The sequence below is a fragment of the Rutilus rutilus genome (assembly GCF_951802725.1).
Source record: "Rutilus rutilus genome assembly, chromosome: 9".
NCBI classification, from domain to species: Eukaryota; Metazoa; Chordata; class Actinopteri; order Cypriniformes; family Leuciscidae; genus Rutilus; species Rutilus rutilus.
The window spans coordinates 14,656,728-14,675,297 of NC_140223.1; the positions used below are offsets into that span (position 1 = coordinate 14,656,728).

At 38.1% G+C, this 18,570-nt stretch overlaps 2 protein-coding genes across 2 annotated transcripts in view; both read left to right on the top strand.

Annotated features, from left to right (window-relative positions):
* The window catches only part of mrm3a (mitochondrial rRNA methyltransferase 3a), a 526,058-nt gene that overhangs the window by 117,355 nt on the left and 390,133 nt on the right, over positions 1-18,570 (top strand). The window lies entirely within an intron of this gene.
* Positions 171-16,995, top strand: c2cd3 (C2 domain containing 3 centriole elongation regulator). The gene is made up of 33 exons (XM_084420184.1): positions 171-340; positions 639-905; positions 1,455-1,612; positions 1,751-1,941; positions 2,548-2,675; positions 3,146-3,272; positions 3,380-3,517; positions 3,650-3,797; positions 4,376-4,461; positions 4,659-4,853; positions 5,002-5,111; positions 5,760-5,878; positions 5,970-6,101; positions 6,207-6,656; positions 6,808-6,959; positions 7,074-7,317; positions 7,401-7,578; positions 7,661-7,844; positions 8,415-8,587; positions 8,697-8,832; positions 9,238-9,506; positions 10,022-10,102; positions 10,501-11,121; positions 11,949-12,272; positions 12,362-12,500; positions 12,616-12,680; positions 12,798-13,003; positions 13,705-13,838; positions 13,922-14,065; positions 14,764-14,954; positions 15,031-15,856; positions 16,155-16,263; positions 16,666-16,995. The coding sequence occupies exons 1-33, from the start codon at positions 289-291 to the stop codon at positions 16,795-16,797; spliced, it is 6,609 nt and encodes a 2,202-aa protein (XP_084276310.1). The 5' UTR covers positions 171-288; the 3' UTR covers positions 16,798-16,995.

Sequence of the window (18,570 nt, forward strand, 5' to 3'; positions counted from 1 at the left end):
GGATTACGATTATTACATTTTAACATTTTGGTATGCCAATTTGTTAAAACGTCCGCGGTATCACTTCTCTCTTTTTTTGATCCGTTGTAATTTCACGTAATTCCTTTAGCGGCGCTAGAATATCCTCTGACTGATCGTCAAAGTAAAGAGAAGAAGTTGTTCTGCGCTTTGATTGGTCGTGCTGTTGCTCAGCGGTATTATGTTTGTTAATGCAACTGTCATCAAAGTATTGATAGTTTTGATTCAGTGTTAATATTATTTAGTAACGTTACACTCTCGATGTGAGGAATGAGGAACAAAAAGGTGAAACCCCCAAAGGGTGTAAGCAACAGAAAAAGAGGTCAGTTACATTGGTGTGGAGGTGGTTATTTGTCGCTAATCCAACAGTCTATTAAAGAGATTTAAAATTTCGTAACTTAACCCTAGTGAGGACAAAAGCTGTGTCTCAAAACTTAGCGAGCTGCCTACTTAGACAGCATTTGAAGGACATCATTGGCGGGACAGTCCGTTTTGAGTCAGACTGATGCTTCTTTGTTGTTTGTTGCGTCGAGGAATGTTAATTGAACAAACTATTGGTAGGTTTGAGATGGCTTTTCTTCTTGTATGACCTGATCTGTCTTATTCTCCACACTCTGCAGTGCTCAGTGATGTGTCTCCATCCACCAGTATTCCTCCTCTGGTAGAAGGCCAGCTGAGATGTTTTCTGAGAGTGACAGTGAGTAAAGTGCTGTGGACCATCATCAGAGCTCCTCCTGTGACTCTGATCAGGCTCAGATGGTGGGGAGAGTCTTCCAATGGCACCTTCTTCAGGCCTAGAGATGGACACGTTGAACAGAACGGGGTTAAATCCACAGCCCGCTTTCCAGTTCGATGTGGACCAAAACAGCTGACGTCTTATTTGACAGGTTAGTCATGGTTGCTTGCTATTACAGGTCTATATAGTGTATTTTAATGGTTGATTGTTGGCACTCCCTTTTTAAAAGACATTTAAAAGGATAGTTGGTTTACCCAAAAATTTCAACTCTATCATCATTTACCCACCCTCATGCCATCCCAGACATATATCACTTTCTTTCTTTAGATAATCAAATAGAAGATTTTTTAGGAAAATAATAAATGGTTCATAAATTTGGTTTATATAATGCAATATAATGGGTCCATATAATGCAAGTGAAGTTTGGATTATGACAGTAACCCATACGACACCAGTGGATGAATCAGCGTCTTCTGAAGCAAAACCCATTCACTTGCATTATATGAACTCATAGAGATGGATTATTTTTCTTAAATTCAGTAGTGTTTATTTGAAGAAAGTCATAAACATCGGGGATGGCATGAGGGTGAGTAAATGATGAGAGAATTTTCATTTTTGGGTGAACTATCCCTTTTAAACTTATGTGTAGATTTATTCATCACATGATGCATAACTTAATATAATATTTGTTTGTTCACAGATATGGGCTCATTGGTGCTGGATGTGCTTACAAAGGTTGATCATTTGCCTTTAGCTCGAGCTCAAATCCCTGGCATTGCCCGGCTCTCTTTGTCTCACTCCATAAATGGATATTTCACACTTGTTTCGCCGACTTCAGAAAAACTTGGCGAGCTTCAGGTTGGTGAGATGCTCAGCTGTAAGATTGAGCTCAGCTGAGTTTGCATTTTTTCATCTGATCAAATTCACTGTTTTCTGCAGAAGTTTTTCTTTAGGTTCTCAGTTTAATTATGTGTTATTGTTTCACGTGTACTGTAGGTTATGCTTGCCCTGGAACCGTTAACAGAAGGATATGACAGCAGTAGTTCAGTACCCACGACTGATATGAGCCTCGACGCACAGGCTCCTGGAGTAAAAAGTGACCAGAACATGCCTGTATTGCCATCTCTGGATCAGGCTCCCCCGAGTGTGAAGGAGACAGCTGGCAGCAGCTCCGGTCACATGCCTAGGTTTGTTTTTATGTTTTGGATGATTTGACTGTTGAATGAACAGTGTGGGACAAACTAGACCACTCAGTTGACATGCTGTTCTACTGCAACAACATACATCCTTATGACTGATCTTGTAATCAGTTTCAGACTGTGGTTTATGAACAGACAAGTTCAATGAAAATATAAAAAATATGGATACAATATTTAAATTATCTTATTAAAAAAATGTAAGTGATTTTTTTTTTTTTTTTTTTGGAAATGGATTATCCCCCAGTGTTATTTTAGAAATATTTATATTATTATACTATATAATAAAAATATGTATTAATATTTTAATTAGGTTTTATGTGTATATTTTCAGATTTCATTTTCAGTTTAGTTTCTGTAGTTTTTTTAATTGATTTATTTTTTAAAATATTTTTTGTTTAGCTTTAATTTTTAATTTTAGTACTTCAACTTCAACTTATTTTATTTCAGTTACTGGCCAAGAAACTTAAGTTTCTTAAGTTTAATTTTTTCATCTAATATTTTGTTTGATTTGTTTTATTTCAATTTATGATTTTATTTTACAGATTTTATTTTAATTAACAATAATATTTTTTTCCCCCAATATTCTTGTTTTAGAGGGAAGGATTACTTGTATTTTCAAGAAAGTGGTAATATCTTGCCAGCGTCTTCCTCTGGAAAACCTAAACCTGCTTCCTCTCAAAATCTCCTGGCAAATAGCCATACACCTGTTGACCTTTTGTCAGGTAAAACACATTAACTTGATTCACTGAATTTAAAACATCATATTGACATTATTGTTGAACACAGCAAAAGTTTGTATGAAATACTTTGTTTTAGTATAGAATAAGAATAAGTATAGAATTTAGAAGAAGTAATTTTAACATTGATCATCTGCCAATCATATTGCCATATTCTTCTGACTGAGCCTGAGTTTTTCTTTTAAATTTATTCAAAATATTTTAACCTACTTTTTTAATAGTGCTCAGATACAGAACTATACCAATTACATTTTTTTCTTTGGAGTTGTTTGCAGCCATTGTGGCAGTTCTGTTTTGAAATCTGTTGACAAAAAGACTAGGCAGCTCTTCATATTCATGTGACACTAATTCGTTAATTACCTGATGCATATGCATAGTATTTATTATTTATTTATTTTTCTTTAAGTAGTTAACCTATTTGCGATATATTTTATTTATTTTGTTGTATTTTTCAGTTCTTCTGGAGCGTGGTAGCAAACTCAGAAATGCCATGGTGGTTTCAGCCTTAAAGTCTGATGTGGAGTCAGATGTTCCTATGAAGGACGTTCCCCCGACCCTCTTTAAAGACAACATTGACGTTTTGTATGATCACTTTTATTTAATTTACATGCCAATCAGGGGTCATAATAGACAGCAAAATAGCAGAATGTTAATGATAAATAGTGTTAAACATCATCTTCCTCCAAAAGGCCAGGTAGGCCCTCGTCAGGACAGTTTCTGGAGAACATCCTTCAATCGGAATTCCACTATCCTGCTCAGGACCTCGAAGAACCAAGTCAGAATAGAGTCAACACAGAGGACATGGCAGTGGACTTGCTACTGGGAAGGTAGTCAACGCTACTCTACCTTTAGATTAAGTGAAGATAATGTAACTTGAAGGAAATCGTTTAGAGTGAGTTTAATGTTTTCGTCTGCGTTTGGAAATTTGGACAATTATTTGTAATGGCTCTGTTCCTCAGTGTTAATGGATCTGTGCTGCAGTTCTGGGACGGCGAGGGTTCTCTCCCAGATTCTCTTTCTGATCACAGCGGTGTGCTCATGGACAGTGAACTCAACGACCCTCAATATGATCAGAGTCTTCTGGAAAACCTCTTCTACAAAACTCCTGTAAGTCATGCAATGAAGAACAGCACACTGCTCGAACTTATGTAGGTTTGTAACAAATTTTCAGTATGCTCACATACTGTCTTCGTTGGCTGTCTGCGGACAATGTCTACTTTGACCCGCCGTCAAACACTAGTTCTATCTGAGGCTTGGAAGAGTTTAGTTTGTGTTGTCATCATGTCGAATAGACACTGTAAAGCAAATCCCCTTTGCAAGCACTTCTAAAGGATGAGGACTCAGGCTCGAATTGATACGGTAAAACCGACTCAATCTTTACTGTTCGTATCACTGTGTATACAAGTGTACAGGAAGAGCTGAAATCCAGATATATTAGCAATAGACCAATCACATCAAACTGGGTCATCTGACCAATCAGAGAAGTGTAGGAAGGGTTCAGAGAGACTGAATTCTTTGAGAAAAGAGGTGATGCTGTTATGTATGCAATGAGAAAATGAAGGTGTTTAGATGCATGTAAACGTTTTGTAGGAGACCACCAAAACAAAATTAAGAGCCTTTAAAATAGCATAATAGGGGCACTTTAAACATAAAACTTCGTAATTCTATATTTTTTCTTATTTCAGATGTCAAATGAATGTTTGGAAGAGGAACATCCGGAGAAGGGCCCAGCAGGGAAGCCAGAACACAAAAGCTCAGCTAAAAATACCCGGTCAGTTGCACTTATGCAGAAAACAATGCTCAAAACTCAATATCCTGAAGATAAAAGAAAACTGCATAGAAAAGAATAATAATAAACACATATGTAAATGTTTTCACATCTGTGTAAAGGTACAGAATATAATACAATACATTTAAAAATAATTTGTTCATATCTGCTGTTGTGTAAATTTCCTATGTTTTTTGAAGGCTTGATTCTGATGATGTGCAGCATTCAAAAGAAGGAGATGATCTCTCTGGACTTAGCATTGATAAAATATCTTTGCTTGGAGATATTCATTTTGCCAGACTTACCATCAGTGAGTTAAAAGTTCCCACTGACAGTACTTCAAGAAGTCTTTCTAGAAAAGGAAGACCACCTCGCCCCCTCACCACAAAGAAATGGTATGACATTTAGAATATTTCATATCAGATATTATATATAGTGTGTGTGTGTGTGTGTATATATATATATATATATATATGGCAGTGGCTAGAAATTTGTTTTAGTGTTTTAAAACTAACCTGACTTGTAATTGTCCTGTCCATCTAGCTTTTATATTGTAGAATACCTCTTTCCACTGGTCTCTGCTGGATATGAGGATGTTCAACAAGTACCTTCAGAGATTACAAAAGTTGTCTCTAGTAAAGTAATAGAGGGCGGTGAGTACATTTGTTTTAAGCTGGGTGCACAATGTGCGATTTTGGCCGCGATTTGGCCGTCTGAGACAAATTTAACAAATCCTAAAAGAATCCTCTGATCCTAGAGAAGAATCTGAAGTCTTTGATCGCTAGTTTGACATGTTCACCGACAGTCGATTAATGACAGTTGTGATCAAATTTTACCTCAGATGAAATTCTGGCAGTGTCAGAAGATTTGACTCACAGTCCTGCAGTGTGACTTGTCCTACGACGACCGTCAAATTGTCTTCGTTTTTTAAGACAAGCCTTGACCAAAATTAACGTTAGAGGTTTCTTTGTCGCCACCATTTCAATCCCGAGTGTAATGCAGCCCACTGTCACCTAACATGTCATTGATTGATGATGTAAAACTCCGGACAAGTTTTCTTGTGTGCGTCCGTTTTTAACGCGTCTTGACTGCCGTACAATTTGATATTAATGACAACTGAGATCTTACAGTGTGACATGGATTACGGCGATGATCATGTTCGTACAGTCTGACAAGCAACAATCGTGAAGGACTATTATAAATCGCACAGTGTGCACCCGGCTTTAGGTAACTTTAACAAAAGAGAGTTTAACCAATAAGTAGTGTAACAATCTGGTGATTATTATTTTTTATTTTTTTAGTGGTGACGTTTCAGCACCAAAGTTTGTTTCCAGTGAGGTTCAGTAGGTCGTCTATTAAACAGTGGTGGGAGATGAAAGTCACATTCAAGATCTACTCCAGAAATAGCCTTCAAAAGACAGTAAGTGCAGCGTGTGCCAACCACTAAATATACTACACCTCAAACAAACCTTAAAAAACAAAGGCTCTTATTTGTCCTCTTTGTTGTTTAGCCCATTCTCATTGGGTCAGCAATGTTTCCTCTGAGATCCATGATGCAGAGTGAATCGCTGAGCATTTCTGCTGCCCTGCCTGTTCAAAGGCCGGAAGGAAACTCTGATAAACAGGCAATTGGTCCTCTGAAGGTAACTCATCACTCAGAAGAACCAAATCTAGGAGATTTTACTATACCCAGCTATTCGTTTCCCACATATTCATTCTGTACTTCACCATGTTCTTTGTTCGTAAAGGTTTCATTCGAATTAACGGCAGACAAGAATGATTTCTCCACCAAAAAGAGACCTGCAAAGCACATGCTGAGTCCACAAAGACCTCTGTCTTCTCGTCTGACTGAAGAGCATGGTCGGCAGAAGGGTTTATGTGTGAGCGACCACAGGAGAGACCCGTCTCCTCGTGCAGGTGTTCATCAAGTCCAAAGTATTCTGATACCTCCAACCAGATCTCGCTCCACATCACCACACGTCAGATACCAGAGCTCTCTTCATGAGCCTCTGCGTCAGGAAGTGAAAGACACTGAGATTTTGCTTCATATGTTGCTCATGGTGCCTGATGGGAAAGATTTTAACTCTGCACCCATGCAGCCCAATATCTACTTGAACTGTAAGCTCCTCGAATCCGATGAAACCGCTCGATCGTCCGTGAGCTGGGGTCATAAACATCCAACGTTCAGCTTTATTCAGGTTTGTACACAATGGAGAATTGAGGAAAGGTCACAGGCTTTAGCCATATTAGTTAGTGGTGGAAATCATCAGGAATCCCATAATTATTTTGAAAATGTGAAAATCTGGTGTATGTTATTTGTTTTTAACCTAATTTTTTTACATGATATAGGTGACTCCAATCGCACTGACCAGCAGACTGTTGGAGAGAATGAAGAACAACATGATGGTCATTGAAGTTTGGTTGAGGGCCAGCAGCTCAGATCATGATAAACTCCTTGGTTTAGTAAAACTACCTCTCCACCAGTTCTACATGTCCTTCAGGTAGGTCTATATATATATATATATATATATATATATATATATATATATATATACATATACATATACATACACACACACAGTATAATATATATATATATATATTTTTGTCTTCAGAGACCCTAAGATCTCTGAGCTGCTCTTGCAGTCTCAGTATCCAGTGGTTGGAGTGGACAGTTATATGGCCGTGGTTGACGTATTCACCGGCAACACTCGTGGAAACCTAAGGGTGTGTCTAGCAATGGGTCTAGCACAGCAGATCACGGCACTGCAGCGAATGAGGGATGACGAGCTGGCCCACGTGTCACCACTGCCTCGACCTGCACACATGTTAGACCACCGGCCGCATGTAGAAACCAAGGCTAGTTCACTTTAAAACTCCCGAAAGTAGCACTGATACTTAAAAATAAAGCCTCAATTGATTCTAAATCAATGTTCTTTTAGGCCAGCACCACTGCAGATGTTCTGCGTGAGCATGTCTTCATGATCCGAGTAGAGAGAGTGAAGGGTCTGACGCCTCTGCAGTCCACAGTGTGGGGAGAGGCTGACTGTTACATCCAGTACTCCTTCCCAGCACAAAATGAGTCGAGAGAGGACATGGACCCACATGTTGTTGAGAGCAGTAAGCCGTTTTCTTGCCGACTGTATCAAAGTGCTTTAAATCATGTCTTTCTGTTTAGCTCAACCAACTTTCTTTTCCACAGATGTGGACATCAAGGCATACCGCACTGAGACCACTCTCTGTGTACCTGACCCTGTGTTCGGACATAATGAGACTCATGTCCTACTGGCTCCTCCTGACTTCCCAGTGCAAAGAATACTGCTAAGCTCACTGGCCAATCGGGGACTGAGGAATGGAGGAGGAGTGCAGTTTGAGGTTTGGTGCAGGTACAGTAAATGTAGAAAATATATTTCAATTTGAATTGATTTATTCATGGACACTTTATTTACATTTTTAAATTTTAGCATTTAAAAACACGTTAAAAACAACTCTTTTTTTTTTGGCAATATTTTTATTGCATTTTATTCATTTATGTTTGGCATTTTAGCATTTTAAAGCATGTCTCTAATTTGGCAATATTTAAATTGATTCATTTATTAATTTGCTTTTACATTTTTTCATTTAATATCTAATAATTTATATCTTTTATTTGGCAGTATTTTTATGATGTCTTTTTTTCCTTTTTCTTTATTTACATTTTATCATTTAAAAATATGTCCCTTATTTGACAATAATGTTTATTTAATTGTATTTATTTATTTACTTTTTACATTTTAGCATTTAAAAGCATTTTGTTTTATTTGGTAATATTTTTATTGATTTGTTTTTTTGTTTTGGTTTTACATTTGTAGCCTTTAATATAAAAACATGTGTCCTTTATTTGCCAATTATGTGATTGTTTGAAAAATATGACTTATTTTCTGGGCTATTACATTTTTTTTTTTTTTTTTTTTCAGGTATTATTATCCAAATGTTAGAGATCAGCTAGTAGCCAGAGGACTGCTTCCCATGTCCAGACTGTGTGCTATGGTAACCATGCAGAAACAGGGTCAAACCGATGCACAACTTTTCTCCCTCCCTCTGGTCCCAAGAACTGACCGACCTGTTGACTCGCAGCATCAGTCCCCTGGTAGTCGTGTGCCTAATTCATTTAAAACTGCTTAGAGATAGCATATAGAGTATAATATGCTATAATATAAAGTATAAAATTATAATAATCTATTTTTACTTGCCTGTAGGGCTGCTTGAAGTGAGCCTTCAGTACAAGTCTCGACCAATGAGGAGTGTCGGAGTGAAGAGTGGGGTTGTGCCGTCCCGCAGAGTGGTACTGGTTGTGCAGGTGCACAGAGCAGCCGGGCTGCAAGCTGCAGCCAAGTGAGTCAATCTACCTCAAATCTGACCCTTTAGGTTTTTTAACAATTGCCCAAAATGCTTTCCACACATCAATCTAGCTTAAATTCATTTAAAGGGGTCATGACATGAGAACTCAAATTTGCCTTGATCATTTGATATATAATGGTCTTTGTACCATTGAAACATCCTGCAAGTTTCATTGCTTAAAATGTTCTCCTCATTATAAACAAAGCATTTATTTATTCAAGCTCCAAAAATGCTTTGTTTGGATATTGTGGGATTTAAATACATTTGTATATGACTGTCTCCAGTGCAAAACATCGACAAATAATCATCATCATCTTTAACATTACATGAAGAACAGTTTATGCATTTTTATTGTGGTTTTTTTTTTTTAATATAGCATTTTTCTGTTTTTTTTCTCAGGGTTCTTGCAGATACAGACGGATCACTGCAGTATTACTCTGAAGTGGGGGTCAACTCCTTCATCACCATGCAGTTGTCGTTCCTGCCGGACAGTGAGGTTCGAAGCACACGTGTGGCGGCCAGAAGTTTCTGCCCAGACTTTGAACATCACGCAGAGTTCTGCTGTAACCTGCTGGTGCAGAGAGACAGCGGGGAGAGTGTCAGTCTCGCTGAACTCCTGCAGGAGGCAGTGGCCGTCTTCACCATTTACAACAGAGACACGCGCAAAAGTGAGTTACCCAACTTGGAAAGGTAGACAGATATGTGGAGATGTCATTTTGTCATGACTCACTTCTGTCAAGGATGTTTTGATACCTTTAGGTTACAAATGACTCCACAAAAACATGACAAGCAGCCATTCATTATATAATCCCATCTTGCAAACTTTGTGTTTGGGTGTAGTTCTGTGTTGTAAAAAAAACTTTGGTTTTGGTTTTTATGAGCAGGCAGGTTTTGTATGCCACTTCAACATATCACTGTATATTACATTAGTGGTTCATATATATATATAGTCCATATAGTCCATATCCATATATATATATATATATATATATATATACATTTTTTTTTTTTTTTTTGCAAGTGATATTTGTTGTTTACTATTCAGATTTTTACAAACACATTTGAAAAGAAAATTGTCTTTAAACGTACCGTTTAGTATCATTTTAACATTTAGTTTTTAATTACTAGTGTGATCACTCCATTTCAGCGCTATAAATACTATGTACTGTACTTTTTCTCGTAGTGGTCGATACAACAAAATCGAAGGATGCTGTCTTGGGCACTGTGAAAATTAAGCTTGCAGATCTGATTCAGAAAAGAAGTGGTATGAAAGTATTGTATAATAATACGTTTTTTATATAATATTTATTTATTTATGTGTATTTTAGCATTTAGAAATGTCACTTTTATTTGGCGTTTTATATTTTTATTTTATTTAATAATTATGTATTTATGGTATGAAAGTATTGAATGTAGTATTTAAATGTATGTATGTATGTGTATATATATGTGTGTGTGTGTGTGTGTGTGTGTGTGTGTGTGTGTGTGTGTGTGTGTGTGTATGTATATAAATTATTTGCTTTTTACATTTTAGCATTTAAACATGTATCCATTTTATTTGGCCATATTTTTGTTATTTAATTGTATTTATCTGATATGAAGGTATTGAATATTAATAGGATATAAATGATATAATATTTTGAACAAATATATTTCTTACAGGTATATCTGGCTGGTACAGTCTCTCTCTACCTCAGAGCACAACGTCACCTCACTATCTGACTTCAGCAGGAGGGCTTGAAATCTCCATCAGTTTTTCCCATCATGCAGATAGAGAGCGAGTCATCAGTTCGGCCCGTGGGCTCGGATGGGACGTTGGGCAAGACAGTGAAAATGAGGCCGATATAGAGGACGAAGATACTTTAGAAGGAAGCACAAAGTCTCTGGCATTATCACTTTCCATGCCTAGAGTGTGGCTGCCCATCCATTGCCTGCTGCTGCCAGGACATGAAGACTTACAGCGTTCCACCTACTGCTACTACCGATACAAACTGTACGACCAGCAGACCTTCTGCTCAGAACTTAGACATCCTGTTCCAGAAGAGAGTGACGGAGAAGAGGGTTTAGCCACGGTGGCATTTCAGGGCAGCAGAAGTGTGGTGTTGAGAAGGACTCAACCCCTGCGCTGGTACCTGAGAGAGGAGAGGCTGGAGGTGCAGTTGTGGGTGGCCTTTGGGAAGGAGAAGAGAGTCCGGCCTCATAATGCTGACCGTCTGGTGGGGTCTGCCTTTGTGGATCTCTCTGCTCTTGCTTGGACCTTGAAGCACCATCAAACAATCAGTGGTAGAGTTATTTTATCTTTTGGTTGTTTACCTGTAAAGGGGCAACATTAAATTTTTCCCCTAGTTCACTATAACATTAGTCAAAAACTACTGTGATTTAGTTTTACATGACCATTTATATTTCTGTTTAATTTAAAGCAATAAGGGCACATATCATTTAGAGAGAGGGCTACTGAATTAGATATTACAGATAAACTATTAATTAATAAATTAGAAAGAAATCTTATAATACTTTATAATATAATACTATGCTGGCATATTATATAATCATTATAAAATCATTATACAGCAACAGTGTTACCACATGATGAATTCCCCTTTATTTAACCGAAAATTGCAAGACAATAAAATATAAAAAATACATTATCGTTCAAAATTGTTGGGTCGGTAAGTAGTATTTTATGCTCACCAAGGCTGCCTTTATTTGACAAAAATATATTAAAAACAGCAATATTGTGAAATATTATTACAATTTAAATTGATTAAAAATAATTGTTTTCTATTTTAATAAACACTATGTGGCCAAAAGTATTGGGACACCTGACCCATTACACCAGCAGGGACTGTAATGGCATCGCATTCTAAATGCATAGACATTAAGGATTTGGTACCTCCTTTGCTGCTTTAAAAGCTTTCCTTTTTGGAGTGTTTCTGTGAGAATTTGTCCCCATTCATCTGGTAGAGTATTTGTGAGGTCAGGAACTGGTGTTGGAGAAGGCCTGGCTCGCAATCTCCATTCCAGTTCATCCCAAAGGTGTTTGGTGGGGTTAGGGTCAGGGCTCTGCTATTTCATCTCCTCTGGCTAATGGCTGTTTCTCTCTTATCAAGGTGTGTATCCTCTGTTCAAGCGCTCTGCTGTAAACCTTAGTGGTGCTGCTGTCAGAGTCCATATCACTGTGACAACAGACTCTGTACCACATGAGCCTCAAGCCATTGAGGAGCTCAACAGTTCAGGAGCAGAGGAGGAGGAGGAGGAGGAGGAGGAGGAAGGCCTCCCCACCACAGTGCTGTCTAGACAATCTCAGTCCCTCAGCAAACAGCTCATCAAATCAGCCGTGAGCTCTGATTCTCCACCATCCACTGAACTCATCAATGAGGACGCCTTCATGGCCAACATTACTGTGGACAGAGCCATGCATCTGAGTCTGAAAGGTAGAATAACCACAGTGATGTATGTTTTTTTTTTTTTGCTTTGTAAGTACCTTGACTTTATGACATTTAAATGCTGTTGTCATCCTCAGGTTGTCCTCTTGCTGAGAGGGGTGGAGGGTTGCCTAATTGCTGTGTTTCCTACGCCACCACCGATGCCCCAGGCACAGTGACCACAGAATTGATCAAAGACAGTGACTGCCCTGTGTGGGACCATCAGCAAGAATGCCGGTAAACCCATTTAAACCCATGCGATTCTCATGGACATTTTCACAAACTGTGAAACATCGTAAATCTAAAAATGAAAAGGGTCCATGGTAAACACATGGCTGTTTGTTGCTTTCAGACTGTCGAAGGAGCTACTTTTGGATCCCCAGCAGTCCTTGGTTTTTAAAGTTTGGCATAAAGGAGGTAATGACACACAGCAGTCATCCACAACACCCTAGCATTATGGCGGCAACTTTTACACAGGCAGGCTCCTCTCATATTTTCTTCAGAAAATGTTTTACAATGTATTTTCCTTTGCAGAGGTCGAGCGGGTGATTGGATTCGTGTCTGTGGACCTGTCACCACTTCTGTCTGGATTTCAGTCCGTTTGTGGCTGGTATAACATCACTGATTTCACCGGGCAGTGTCAGGGACAGCTAAAGGTGTCTGTGTCTCCTCTGAGGGCAGTACATGACCTCAGGGCACAGAGACAGACGGCCCACGAGACTGTTGCTCCAGACTCGAGTGTAAGCCATTAATGGATTTTGTTTTCTTGCTGATTTGGTGCTCAGGAAACAGTTGTTGTTATTATCAATGTTGAGAACAGTTTTGTGCTTTCACCTTTGTGGAAACTGTGACACTCTACCATTCAAAAGTTTGGGTTAAGTGAGTTTTAAAAAAGAAAGAAATTAATACTTTTAGTCAGCAAGGATGCATTAAAATGATTCAAAATGACAGTAAGACATTTATAATGTTACAAAAGATTTCCATTTCAAATAAATGCTGTTCTTTTAAACGTTCTATTCATCAGAGAATCCTGAAAAATGTATTGCAGTTTCCACAAATAGATTAAGCAGCCAAAACCTTTTTCAACATTTATGAAAAAAGGAACTATTATTAATAATTGATAATAACGGAGCAGCAAATCAGTATTTTAGAATGATTTCTGAAGGATCATGGGACACTAAAGACTGGAGTAATGATGCTGAAAATTCAGCTCTTTATTCCCATCACAGGAATACATTATATATTCAAATATATTAGGAAATAGAAATTGTACATATTTCACTGTTTTTACTGTATCAAATAAATTCAGCCCTGGTGAGCATAAAAAACTTCTTTCAAAAACATACATTCTTAATTATTCCAGACTTTTGATAAATAACCTGTTTTTTCCAGCTGAAAATGTTAATACTGTTGTCACACATGATGATTATGTCTTTTGCAGGCTCTATTTAGTGCACTTCCACTCTGCTATCAAACAACAGCTACGTACCACAGCTTCCCCAGCCACATTAGTCGATTCTCAGAACAGAGGATCAACACGCCCCCTGATCAGTTTGAAAGACTGCTCTCTGACAGGTATTTATTTTGGGAAAATGATATAGAATCTGCCTTATCAGATTTACTATCTGAAATAATACTTACGGGGATGTTTTGTTCAGATCCAGTGTGACAGATCGCCACGACGAGCACATGGACAACATAAGAATGTTCCATCAGACTTTGCATGAGGGTGAGAAAGCATCTCGCTCTTTCTTGGCTGGAGATCCCCACCCATCCAGTTCAACACTCTTCTCTGCCCTCAGGTAGCCCTCACACTGTCCTCCATCAGTTACACTACATCAGATAATTATCAGAGTCCATGTGAATTACAAATATCAGTTTACATGTTCATCACATGTATTCCGAATAACATTCAAAGACTGGCATTTAATGTCAGTGAAACCATAGCATACGTAATAGTAAAGACATGTACAGTGTTACAAATTATTTCTATTTTAAAACATTGTCCTTTTGAACTTTCTTTTCGTCAAATAATCCTGAAAACAGTTTAAAAAATAGCAGCACAACTGTTTTCAACATTAATAATGGTAATAAATGTTTCTAAATCAGCATATTAGAATGATTTCTGAAGGATCATGTGACACTGAAGACTGGAGTAATGATGCTAAAAATTCAGTATTAACAGAAAACAGTACTTTTAAATTGTAATATTATTTCACAATAACACAGTTTTTACTGCATCAAATAAATGCAGCATTGGTGAGCATGAGACATTTAAAAAATGTATGGACCCAAACCTTTTGAACAGTAGTGCATTTTTCAGTCCAGCTGTCAGATTCAAAGGTTTACTTTACTATGCTATTTAACAGGTTAACTAAGTAATAATATATGGATATAATATCTATCACGATCAGATTTTTCAGGTTTTTATGTGGACTGCCAATTCATTCCAATTCATCTGTCATTTTGATTACTAATGAAATTTGTGTTGCGTTTTAAGGAAAAACCTCAGCGAGTTGGATGATATTCAGAGATATTTCAGCCGGAAGTTGTCCACTCCAACATTCCCAAAGCTGAGTGAGCTGAGAGGAACCTCCGGGCAGGAAGAGCACAGGGACTCAGAGACGGACAGCACACAACTCCTACTGAAGTCCAGTCAGCTGGTGGGAGAGGTCAATAACATCATTAAAGGTGAGTTGTTCTCTGTTTGTGTGATTCCTGTTTATTTAGGGGCATTTTTTTTAATTCAGTATTTATTTTAAATCAGGCTTAAGTGAACACCAGACGGAAGAAGCAACGACTACCCTTAAAAGGTCCACCACTCCTGATGCGGTTGATGAGCATGTAACCTATGGGGTTGATCAGCTGATATTATCGGAGTCTGACAGCTGTGAGACAGAGCCACGCTTTCATAAAGACTCAGACATGATGTTGGAGGATGAAGATGAAGTCTCGCCCATTAGCTTTCCTGCTCATGCAGAGATCAGACAGTCACCAGCTGCTCCTGAAGATGAAAAGCTCCATCACAGCTCCAGCGATCACTCATCTGATGAAGATGAGTGTAAAGAAGAGGATAAAGACGAGGATGAGCATGAAGAATTTGAGGAAACTTTAATAGAGCCCAGAACACTCAATGAGGTCACTTCAGTCACAGACAGAACCAGTCCCTGGACCAGCCTACTGTCTGACCCAGATATGGGATCTCTGGAGAGTCTGGAGTCACTGCAGCATCACGTTCATGACGACACCGTCCACACTCGAGGAGAGGAAGGAAACAGCAGAGAACTTGCTCCAGACGTTAACCCGCAGTCACTGATTGCAGAATCTCAGGGTATTGTTTCTGACTCCGATATCTGTGAAGGATCTGAAACTGATCTGGATACATTTAGGAGTGAAAGCGCTATTGCCACAGATCATTGGGAACAGCAGCCTTCTCCAGATGGAGACGGTGCTCTTTCTAGTATTAGTGAGGTTGAAGATTATGACCTAAGTAACAGTGGGCCGGAAGAAAGGGATGAGAAACCGAACTCGCCTCCCTCTACAAAGTCTGGTTCAGAAACGGAGAATAAAAGTGTTGAGAGGAGAACAAAACCGTATCCTTCCAAGCTTTCTATGACTCAAAACAGCATTTTAAAGATATGCAAGTTCTTTTGACAACATATGTGGCATGCTGTTGATTACTCCAGAAAAATGTCATCATGTGCCTCAGTTTTTTAAAAAACAAAACACTTGCTTTGACACTTGCCCCATTGACTTCCTTTATAAGTTAATTTACAATTGAAGTCTATGGGCAGTGTTCAAAAAAAGCTGACATAGACAGGGAATATCCTTCAAACTGCTGTTTTTATTATACGATATCTTTGTTATTTTTGGCTAAACCCTTCCTTGCAGTACTGAATCTGTAGAGATTCCAAATTTCTTCTTGTCGGCGCACCATCTGGAGGCGTCCATGAGGGCCTTGAGGATGGCACCTGTCTTTCCATCAGCAACAACTCAATCTGTGAGTACTCTCCCATTTTTAGAAGTTTCAATAAAGCTACTGCTACCGTTTGGTAAAAGACTATATTTTCAGACACTTTTTCAGATTTAATTAATGCACTAAAGATCCTTTAGTGCATATCTTAATTTGGTGCATACCAGGGTGTAAAACTCAGTTCCTGGAGGGTCACAACCCTGCAGAGTTTAGCTTCAACCCTAATTAACACACCTGATCCAGCTAATCAAGGTCTTCAGGATTACTAGAAACTTCCAGGCAGGTGTTTTTGGAGCTGGTTGGAGATAAACTGTGCAGGACAGTGGCCCTCCAGGACTGGAGTTTGACACATATGCTAGTGCATAGGTTAACTTTTTTTTTTTTTTTTTAAGCTGTCATGATTTGGTTATTCAAAATTCTTTCTTTTAGGAGACTTTAAATCCTGTAAATCTATATCGAAGAATGCCTCGATCAAGACCCAGCATCCCTCCATCACAGAGGAGTGAAGAGACCAAAAGAATTGCAAAAATATTTGCTTCAAATTTTACAGAAGGAAGTTAGTACAATCTTCTGATTTATGTGTGCTTGTTTTTAATTTAAATGTTTTTATTTGCATGTAAAGTATGTGAATTTTTGATGCTTATTTATTTCTTACGTAATGCAATATGGCTTTCTAACAGGAATTTTGGATAATGTAAGCATTAAAAAAGTTGTTTATTTACAGCAATAAACTATTTTTGTAATAAATAATTTTGTATTTCCATATACGGGTGATTGTTTTTAAAGGTCCCGTTCTCACTGTTCAGTTTTACATCGTCAGTTGTCTGTGGCAGGTAAAGGCTGTCAGACTGAGCTGTTCAAAGGCTTTAGGCATTTAGCTGACAGATGAGAAAATTGCCCAATTTGAGCTGCTGCAGACAATAGCACGTACTGACAGTGATGTAACCAAAGTATTATCCAGAGACAAAAGAAGCCAACAGTCAGACAAAAGCCTCTCTTTAACCTCTCAGCCTGTTTAATGAGCTCTAATTAGAGAGATGAGTCTGATCAAGGAACTGGATCTCATGCTGACCTTCTTTTAAACCAGATGAATCAATTGACAGACTCGAAGCCATAGAGAATGGCAGCAAATTAGGCCAAATATAATAGATGAAAACTCTTAACCATACCAGTTATTAACAATTTTACTACCTAGTGTGGAACCTGAATTAATAAATACTTATTTAAAATGACCAGTTGTTTATTTAAACTGTAAAAGTAGGCTTTGATAATAGAAATGCAATATTTACTTTATTATAATTTTTTTTTTACTAATAAGTAAAAATGTATATTTAGACACCAGGCCAGTCATTGACTGATATACATTAAATGATGACCAATGAGACACATTTCTGAAATGAAACAAACATTAATTTTACTCCAAATTCACAAAACTATAGTGTTTTTTTTATAGAGTTCCCAGATCACTACAGCTTCACTAGGGCTTCTGGTGAATGTTAGGTTGAATCTTGTCAAGTGGCTGTAAAGCAGCATGTCTTTGTGGCCATCGGCGAGTCTCGGTGCACTTACAAAAGCCTTGTTTACTTTTGGATATCAAAGTCGAGCATATATCGATACAGCCGTGATGCTTTAGAGGAGGAAGATATGATGTCGGAGATAAATGCGGATACTGGAAACCAGGCAGTAAGAGAACCGGATAGATGCCACTGAAAACATTGATCATGGTCGGTGAGTCCATGGAGTCTGGATGATGCCCGAGATCTTGATTGTATATTTGCGCTTGTAGGATGAGGCTCTGGATCTTCTCGGCTTGAATAAAATGTCGATGGCATAACGTCTGAGAGTTTTGAAGTGATTCCACAAAATCTGTCAGCAGAAGTTTTCCTTCTGTGAATTTTAGCCAGAGATTCTGAAGAGTGGAAGACAGAAATCGCAATCAAGCTTTGAAATGATAGATGATAGATGAATGATGAAAAGTCTTTTAAATCTGCATTTCATGAATCATATCTCAGATGTACCTCAGATTGACTCAAGGAATGATTGGTCTTCTCCTTTAGAAGCTTATGAATCGCTCTAAGGCTGAGTTTCTGTTGTAAAGTTTCTGCATGTGGCACAAAAGAAGCATTACATCAGTTATACAGTTGAAAAAATTACAGTTGTCATATTACAAGCATATTTCATCACACAGAAAACCTACCCAGCTTTCTCTGTTTGCGTCGCATTGAAGACACCATTTGACCAAGAATCTGGTACTTTTCAGCTAAGAGAATTTTAGAATTGTACAGATGCGGCTGATTCGCTAAATTCTGCTCTGCGAGCCAACAGTTGGAGGCC